The sequence below is a fragment of the Diceros bicornis genome, chromosome 35 (genome assembly GCF_020826845.1).
Source record: "Diceros bicornis minor isolate mBicDic1 chromosome 35, mDicBic1.mat.cur, whole genome shotgun sequence".
Classification (NCBI taxonomy): Eukaryota; Metazoa; Chordata; class Mammalia; order Perissodactyla; family Rhinocerotidae; genus Diceros; species Diceros bicornis.
Genome location: NC_080774.1, coordinates 23,831,546 through 23,840,464, shown reverse-complemented (window position 1 = coordinate 23,840,464; position 8,919 = coordinate 23,831,546). Strand labels below are relative to the sequence as shown.

The 8,919-nt window shown below is 55.1% G+C and overlaps 1 protein-coding gene across 1 annotated transcript in view; it reads left to right on the top strand.

The window, feature by feature from the left end:
- The first annotated feature begins 629 nt into the window (after positions 1 to 629).
- Positions 630 to 8,919, top strand: part of TBC1D10A (TBC1 domain family member 10A) — a 31,128-nt gene continuing 22,838 nt past the window's right edge. Inside the window, exon 1 of the mRNA XM_058531767.1 lies at positions 630 to 894. Coding sequence (XP_058387750.1) covers positions 686 to 894 — 209 coding nt within the window. The 5' untranslated portion in view covers positions 630 to 685. The remainder of the gene's footprint in view (positions 895 to 8,919) is intronic.

Below are 8,919 nucleotides of genomic sequence, written 5' to 3'. Positions count from 1 at the left end.
AAAAAAAGATTACAAGAGAAAGTACGCAGAACTTGGGGCAGTGAGTGGCTTCATGAGCTGTTGGTCATTCTTATTAATTAGGTTCCCGTAAGCTAATTTAAAGCCCCAGAAGTAGTGAGCAGGCGGAGGAGGCTGCGGAACTTCTAGCTCAGCCTGGGTCTTTAAGCAGCTGAGTGTCCCTGGGGCAGTCCTCAGAGTCCTTCAAAAATGAATGGGTGAAACAATCCCCACCCACGTCCCTGGGGTCTCGCGAGGAGGGAGGCCTTAGGAGGCGGATGCGGAATCCCCAGCTGAGGCCCTCGGCCTCTGCCTGCACTGCGAGGCAGGTGACAGGCCAGGCTGGGGCCGACCCGGAAAGGCCCAAAGAGCTCATTCAGGTGAGCTCGTGTCATTGGCAGCCCGCGGAGGAGGGTTCTGGGTGACGGGTGCCCCGCCCCCTCACGTCGGGCCGGTTGGCGCCAGCCGCGGGGGGGGGGGGGGGGGGGCGGGCCCTGGGGTCCGCGGCGCCTATTGGGCGTGGGGGGAGCGCTCCCGGGGAGGGCCTAGGGCCCCGCCCCCGGCCTGGCGGCGGCCAATGGGCGCGGCGCGTGGGCGGGGCGCCGGCGGCGTCGGCGGCGGCGGGGCGGCTGAGGAGGCTGAGGTGGCTGAGGTGGCCGCTGAGGCTGAGGCGGCGGGCGCGGCCGGGATGGCGAAGAGCCGCGGAGAGAACGGGCCGCGCGCGCCCACGGCCGGGGGGAGCCTGTCGGGGACCCGGGAGAACCTGGCCCCGGGCCCCGACACCGCAGCCGCCGACGAGCTCAGCTCTCTCGGCTCCGACTCAGAGGCCAACGGCTTCGCAGAGCGCCGCATCGACAAGTTCGGCTTCATCGTGGGCTCTCAGGGCGCCGAGGGCGCGTGAGTGGCGCAGGGGCTCGGGCCGGGGGCTAGGCCGGGCGCGGGACCCGCGGGGGTGCCTCGACGCGGACAGAGCCCCCCTCCCAACCGGGGACGGCCGACTCCTTCTCTCCCCGGCCCCACCCACCCCCTCCCCCCCCTCCCCCCTCCCCCCTCCCCCCTCCCCCTCCCCCTCCCGCTCCGCCCAGGCAGACCGACCCGCCCCTCACCCGCGAGCCTACTTCCGACCTGGGCACAGACAGGCAGGGACGGACAGACGGGAGGGTGGGGTATCTTCCCCTTGCCCCCCACCCCCAGGCAGTCTGACCTGCCCCCAGGAAGGGCCTCCAGTGTCCTCCTCCCAACTACGGGACAGAACGGCAGACACCTGTCCCAACCCTCCTGCTGCCACCGCGGCCTTCAGGCTGATTGACTTTGCCCCCCCCCCACAGGCTCACAGATGGCTGCCCCTCCCCCACAGACCGACATCCTCCATCCGCCACCTCCCCACAAGACCCACAGACCCCTTGTCTCACTACCCCCACGCGGGGGGACACCTTAGGCAGACTTCAAGAGATAGACTGCCCTGCCCCCACCCCACTCCAGGACTCACAGCCCTTACCTCAAGGCACACAGACCTCTGGATGGACTGACAGCCACCCCCACCCCGGGACGGACAGCCCCTTCCCCTCAAGGAAGGGTCGGAGAGTGCTCCCCTCCTCCCCTCAGAAGCAGATTTCTCCCTGTCAGTGGCAACAGGTGGGCAGACACTCCCCCTTCCGAGTACCCACGGGGTGACAGTGCCTCACTCACAGGCCAGACTCTTGGCTGTCTCCATGTATGCTGTGGAAACAAGCCCTTCCTCTTGAAATACAGACTAGGGGGCAGGCAGGGAGACAGTAGGGTCCCTGCTCATAGCTCACCGAGATCCCCCACCCCTAGAGTCCCCAGGCACCCAGCTGGCGGGCAGAGAAATGTGAGGCGGGAGAGCAGCACCTCCCCTCCAAGCTGGGTAAACTGGGCAGCCATGCTGCCCCACAGAACCCCCTGAGCCCAATCCTCACAGAGGTCGTGTGTAGGGGCTGGCAGTCCCCTGAAGAAAGATAGACTCCAAACCCCACTCCCATCCCAGCTGTCCTGTCACATGAGACCAGTGTTCTGCACAGAACTCACAAGCCTCCCTCATGATGTGCCTCCCCTTCAACAGAGACAGCCCCACACTATAGCTTGTGGGGGCCCGCAGGACTCAGCCATGACCCTACTTCAGAGGGTCCTTCCTCCCCTTCTCTGACCTGTTGTGACTGCCCAAGGCTCCTCCAGCCTCTCTTATGACTTATGGAAGTGCCTTGACCATCTGTAAAAACCCCACCCCACACAAAAGTCAGCCCCATAAAGGTCACTTCCGGGATTTTCCCCAGTCCCAAAGCCTCATATTCTCCAGGCCTCCTTCTCCTTTAGAGAAATGTAGGCCCCCCCCAAGAAGAGTTCTGTCCTACCCACTGGATCTGTCTCCTCCAGCGTCTCCCCACTTGCTCACAGCAGGCGCAGGCTAAGCCTAGTCCAGTCCAGGACTCTGGAGAGTACCCCATATTCTGATCCCTCACCCTGACTTGATGCTTTGTCACAGTTCGCCAGGTATTAGCTTGTGAGAACCCAAAGAGGACTTAGGGTATATTTTTGAGTTGAGGAGCAGTCACCAGGGATCAGGGCCCTGGGAAGGAACGGGTCTTGAGAAGAGGGAAAAAGTTCCCAGTTGTTGGGGCCGGCCTGGTGGCACAAGCCGTTAAGTGTGCGTGCTCTGCTGCGGTGGCCTGGGGTTCGCTGGTTCGGATCCCAGGCGTACACTGACGCACTGCTTAGCAAGCTATGCTGTGGCGGTGTCCCATATAAAGTGGAGGAGGATGGGCACGGATGTTAGCCCGGGGCCAGTCTTCCTCAGCAAAAAAAGAGGAGGATTGGCAGATGTTAGCACAGGGCTGATCTCCTCACCAAAAAAAAAAAAAAAAGTTCCCAGTTGCATTTATGGGTTCTTGGAAGGAAGAGCTCAGATTTGCTGGTGAGTTCTAGGAGATGAGAATTCATACTACATGCTTCTCAGGCAGTTAACCAGAACTCGGTGAATAGAGTAGTGTGATATAGTGGAAAAAGACCAGATTTAGGAAGAAATCACACTTGCTGGCTGTGAGACCTTGGGCAAGATCCTGAATCTCTGAGCCTATTTACTCACTGTAAAGCACAACAGTAACTCTACTTCCAAGATTACTATGGGGATTAAATGAGATCAGGTATGCAGAGGTGCCTAGCACAGTGCCTGGCACAAGTAGTGGCACAGAAAATATTATTAGTTTCCTTTCTTTTCCTTCTAAGGGTCTGAGAATTGAGGAGAAAAATGAGGGCATACGTCTGGTATTTGTGGACAGAGAGAGGCCTCAGTGGGAGCACCTCCCTTTGGCTGTAGTCCCCAACCAGGCAGCCAGACATCTGTCTTCAACTGCAAACCCGGGCTTTGTAGACGCCCTCTGCATCACTGGTGTCTGTAGGGCTGGGGCTGAGGTGGGATCTCTCCCTGCCTTACTTTGTTGACTCCGTTGGTCAACCTAAAATCTCTGGTGTCTGAAAGCTTGAATGTTCCCTGCTTAGTTTACATTGTGGTTCCAAAAAAGCCACAAGTAAGTCCCTGCTCAAGGCTATAAGAGAGGAAGTTATGGGAAGTTTCAGGGTGACCGTCCTGAACCCAGTCTCGTGGTTGAGGGCTAGGAGTCCATGTGCTATCCCAGAGAAGTGAAACATTAGCACTGATGGCTGCAGTGGAGATGGAGAGGACTCTGGCTCCAGGTTAAAGGTCCATTTCAGTCACCCTGGGTCAAAGGTCATCTCAAGACGGTCACTTTTGGCAGTTGCTAGGACCCGGGGGGATGGGGAAGAAAGCAGATCAGAGGCAACCCCGCTCAGGTGACTGTTAGCTGCCTGGCATGAGTAGATCATAAAATCATAGACTGTTTGAGCTGGAAGGGATCTTAAGAGAGTGACCAGTTTAGCCCTTACTTATACAGATAAGGAAACTGAGGCCCAGAGAGGAGAATAACTTGCTTAAGATCACACAGCATATTAATAGCAGAAGCAGGACTTGAACCCGGGGTTTCTGACTCCCAGGTCAGGACCGTTTCCACTGCCTTCACCATTCGTTAACATGGCCTCTGGCCTTAGCAGAAAATCAGGCGGCAGACAGGTAGAACAGAAGTTTCCTAGCTACCCTCACTTTCCCTGGCTTCACTCAGCACTTTTGACTCCCTCAGCAATGTAGGAGGCTAACAGGGACAACCCAGCAAGGATAAGAGTATGTTGTCTTTCTTTCTTTCTTTCTTTTCTTTTTGGTGAGGAAGATTGGCCCTGAGCTAACATCTGTTGCCAATCTTCCTCTTTTTTTTTTCCCGCTTGAGGAAGATGGTCCCTGAGCTAATATTCATGTCAGTCTTCCTCTACTTTGTATATAGGATGCCACCACAGCATGGCTTGATGAGTGGTGTGTAGGTCCATGCCTGGGATCCGAACCCATGAACCCCAGGCTGCCAAAGTGGAACCTGTGAACGTAACAGCTACGCCACTGGGCCAGCCCCAGGAGTATGTTGTCATTACCAGTTCATTAGACTGATCAGCTTCAGGGCTGGGACCAGGCTTATTCACCTTTTTCTCCTTAGACCTGCAAAGAAGTAAATGCTTAATTAATGTTTATTTACTGAATGACATTTACTGACAGATATTTCAAGTCAGAAAGCTGACAGTGACCTTAGAGTTGGCCATCATCATACAGACGGGTAAACTGAGGCCTGAGAGAAGTTATTAGCCTTATCTCTTCAGTCTGTTAGGAGCAAAGCCAGGAATTGAACCCAGAACTCCTGATGCCCAGCCCTCGGCCCTTTCCACTTCTTCACTTTGTCTGTCTTTTGAACCTACTCTTCAGGGAGCCTTTGGTGGGCCAGAGATGGTCCCTGCCTGCTCTTAAGCAGTAGTAGTGGGGAGAGGCAAGAAAGCAGCCAGCCCGCGAAGGGTCCTGCAGTACATGGGCACAGACGGGGTGCTGGCAGCGTTAGTTCTTTTGGCTTGGCTGGGGACTGAGCTGGTTGTTGAAGCCCAGGAAGGACCAGAGGAGGAGAAAGAAGTGTCCTCAGCAGGGAGGGGTGGAGAAGTGATATTACTATTCCTAACACTTTAGGGTAAAAAGAGCAGACCTGTTTGGGGGGAGGGGCTCCCTTCTGCAGCATAGAGGAGGTAGTCAGGAAGGGAAAGAAGGATATCAGTTGGATACCAGGTCTCCTGGCCTGCGGGAGATGGCTTGAGAGAGGTGGGTCGCTGACCTCCCTTTCCTTTTCCCATGTGATTGCCAGGACTGGCCTCCTAAGGCTGGAGCTTCCCACCCAGCTTAGTCTCCTCAGTGCTGCAGGCCAGATGAGATGAGAAGCTATGCTCTCTGGGACCCCGTGGGTGTTGGCTTCCTGTTAGGGGAGAGAGGGATCTGAGCTGGGCCCAGGGAGAAACATCTGGAACAGCAGTATTGTCTTCTGATTCAGTTCCCCCGTCCCCTGGGCCCTCCACTACTCCTAGCCAACCCATGGCAGCCCTATGACTTTGGAAATCGTAGAACTGCCTTAATTGGCATCCGTATAGTTTGATCTGTGCCAGTTTTCGTTGGGGTAGGGCCAGGGCCTTCCTAGCAGGCCAGAGCCTGCCTCTCTGCCTTTGCACTACCTTCTCCAGTTTATAAGCATCCTCTTTTCTTGAGGTACTCCAGTTCCCAGGAGAGCATGCAGCTGGTAATGGAGTAGTCCCTGGGTGGCCCATCTGGAAGGAGGCAGTTGCACATGTGGGGCCCTGGTCTGTGACTCTAGACCACAGGCCCTCCATTTTCTCTTCCTCCAGCTTCAAAGGAAAATCTGGTTTGGTGGCCCTGTGGGTGTTCTAGGGCCTCAGACAAGACTTGACTTGGTGAAGGAGGGGGCCAGTGCACCAGCTGCTGCCATGGGAAGGTGCCTGTGTGTCCGCCTGCTAGGAAATCCTAAGCTGTGGGAAAGAGATAAGGCGGTGGGGCTGCTTGATGTTTTGTCCTCCCAGCATGTGGGTTTGAAATAGGACCTCCATTGGGCCAGTGAGTCCTGGCTCTGGTCCAGCCACCCAATCTGTTTACACTGAGATGGGGGAAAGAAGGTGCACTGTGCTCTCTCCTCACAAGCTCTGGAGTCCGGCTATCTGTGTGATCTTGGACATGTTTCTTCACTTTTCTGAGCCTCACTGTGAAATGGTTATGATAATACTGACTTTGCAGTGTTGTTGTGAGGTTTAAATGAACTGATGTTCAAAAAGAGCCTGGCACACAGTAGGTGCTCAATGAATGTTCTTCCTCCTGTTAAAGACTGGAGGAGCTCGTGGTCCTGTATTTTTATTTTCTGTTTTCCTGCTCTCCTGCTGTGATGATGAGTGTCAATGAGGTCCATCCCCTGTGGGCAAGAGTGAACCCTCACCAATGGTGAACTTGCACTTTCCCCTGAGAGGGGTGGTTATCCCTACTCTGTAGATGAACACACTGAAGAAGAGTACCCAAGGTTTGCCAGCTGGTAAATGGCAGAACTGGGACTAGAACCTGTTTCTCAACCCTGAATCCAGTGACTAAGCCTTGCTAAGGTGGCAACAGGCTGGGTGACAGGTGCTCACCAGTCCCTGAGGCCCCCACACCTACAGCAGGATTTAGCAGGAACCTGGCTACCTCCCCATTGCAGTGTGGAGGGCAAGGCAGGTCTCAATACAGTGCAAGTCCATGGCCAGCCAAGTCAGAGAAAGACCCAGTGAGGAAGATCCTTGGGGAAGTCCTGAAAGCATCCCCAGATCAGGCCTGCTCTAGCCCTCCCATAGGCCAGAGTCCAAACTGCACTGCTCTTGACCCCAAAATACTGCATGATGGTCATCTGACTTTGATATCCAGTTTGTGCCTTTTGGAAGGAGTATTTCTTTGTAGGTAAGGCAGGGATTATGCTCCCTGTACGGTGAGATATCCGAGGCTTGGAGAAGCCTTGTAGTCAGTTAACAATGGAGGAGAAGCCTCATAGTTAACAGTGAAGCCGGATTAGGGATGGATCCCACATCTTCTGACTCTCAACCCTTTGCTACTCCAGCTACGTGGCACTACCCATTCTCTTCCTCACTCCAAGCCAATTGAGCCTCCAGGCCAGGATGCATTGCCCGCTGGAGCAGAACTCAGCTATCATCCACCCATTGTCAGTGTCCCTAGCTGATCACTTTCTTTATCCTGCAGGCAGCACACCTGAGGCGGAGGAGGCCTCCTTTAGCTGCTTTGTCTGCCCCTGGCAAATCTGCTGCTATCCTGGACCCAGGGACCCTCCCAGGCAGAGAGAAAACTGTCCTGGCTGCTCTACTGGCAAACCAACGCTCTTGATGCTTTACCTGCTTAGAGACCCCCTATCCAGGATTTCAAGGCAGCTGCCAACTTTGGCTTTCCTTATCTCATCTTTCTCTTTCCCTTCTTCCTCGCACCTCACCCCAGCCCACCCCATTCTGTTCCATACCCTGTCCAGCTCCTCAGAGGCTGTCACAGCTTAGCTCTTCGCTGTTCTTCAGATAGGGAAGGAGGCAGCAGAATCAGGAGCCTGGGAGAGAAAGCCAAGCCTTACTTTTGCCAGCTTATCCTTCTTAGCAGTGAGCTTATTTACCATACATTTATTGAGCACATACTCTGCCAGCCTCTTGTGGGACAAGGGATACAGAACTGAACAAGACATCTGTGTCTTATTGCCCTCAAGAGGCTCACACACTGGTTAAAAAAATAGAACCACAAACAAATCATTACAATGTTGAGCAGTAAAGGCTATAATTGAGATGTATGGTTGCTCTGGGACTATATAGGCAGAAGCAGCCACCTCCACCTATAGGAGCCCAGAAAGAAGTGGCATTTGATCCAGGGGTCAGAAGGAGCAAGAAAGGGCATTCCTTTGGATGGGAAGTTCCCCCAAAAGTTCCCCCAAAAGCCGGCTATTTGAGAAGTGTGGTGTGTCAAGAGCAGAGGTGACAGGAAGAGCGGGAGGCAGGAGGATGATGTGAAGCAAGGGGAGGCTAGGAAAGTAGGTTGGGCAGACAGTGCCTAGCCTTGAATGTCAGACTGAGGCCTCCTGTGTTTCATCAAGATCAGTCGGGTGCTGGTGTGGAAGATGGCATAAGGAGGAGCTGGATCGCAGGCAGTGAGACCAGTTGGGAGAGTTCAGGACAGCCCAAAAGGACTATGGAGAGGCCTGGAAGAGGTCTGGAGCTATGAGGATGAAGAGGTCAACAAATCAGTAGGGCTTGGTGCCTGACTGGCTGTGTGGTCTGATGGGTAGTTGGGAAGGATTGGGACAAGCTAAAGTGGTCCTGGCCTCTCACAGAACGCATCCTGGGGCTGTCTAGCCACAGAGAGGGAAGGCCAGCTGTGACCTTCCTCTGAAGTGGACAGTGGGCTGCTGCTGACTCTGCTTTGTTACAGCCCTGGGCTCCCCAAGGTGCCTGGCATGGCTGGCATGCCCAGGGCACATCAAGGAGTTCTTTGTCTCTCTCCAGTAGGAGAGTGGGTTAGCTGGCCTGGTTGGGAGGGGGTGGGGTGAGTGGAACTGAGCATTGTGGTCTCTCCCCAGTAAACATATTGGATGGCAAGGAGAGAGGACTAAGGCCTGAAGGCATGGAAAACCTACCTTAGGGTGGTGTGCAGCTGCGGAGGGTACAGCTTTGGTCACAGCATAAGCTGATCAAGGGGAGGCAGATGGCAGCTGAGGGCTGGCTTGACCTCACCTCGAGTCTTGATTCTGTTCCTAGAGCTGGCACCTCAGTTGGGACAGGTGGAAGCAAGTCCAGTGCCTATGAGAAGGCAAATCCCTCAGCACTTAGGGGCACCACCAGCCATTTCTCAGAGATGAGAGATTCTGGCTAGCAATGTGGGTTTAGGCTAGTAGTGGGAAAGGGCTCTGAACCAGGCAGAGGGGTCAAGGTGCTGGTGCCGGCTCCACCAGT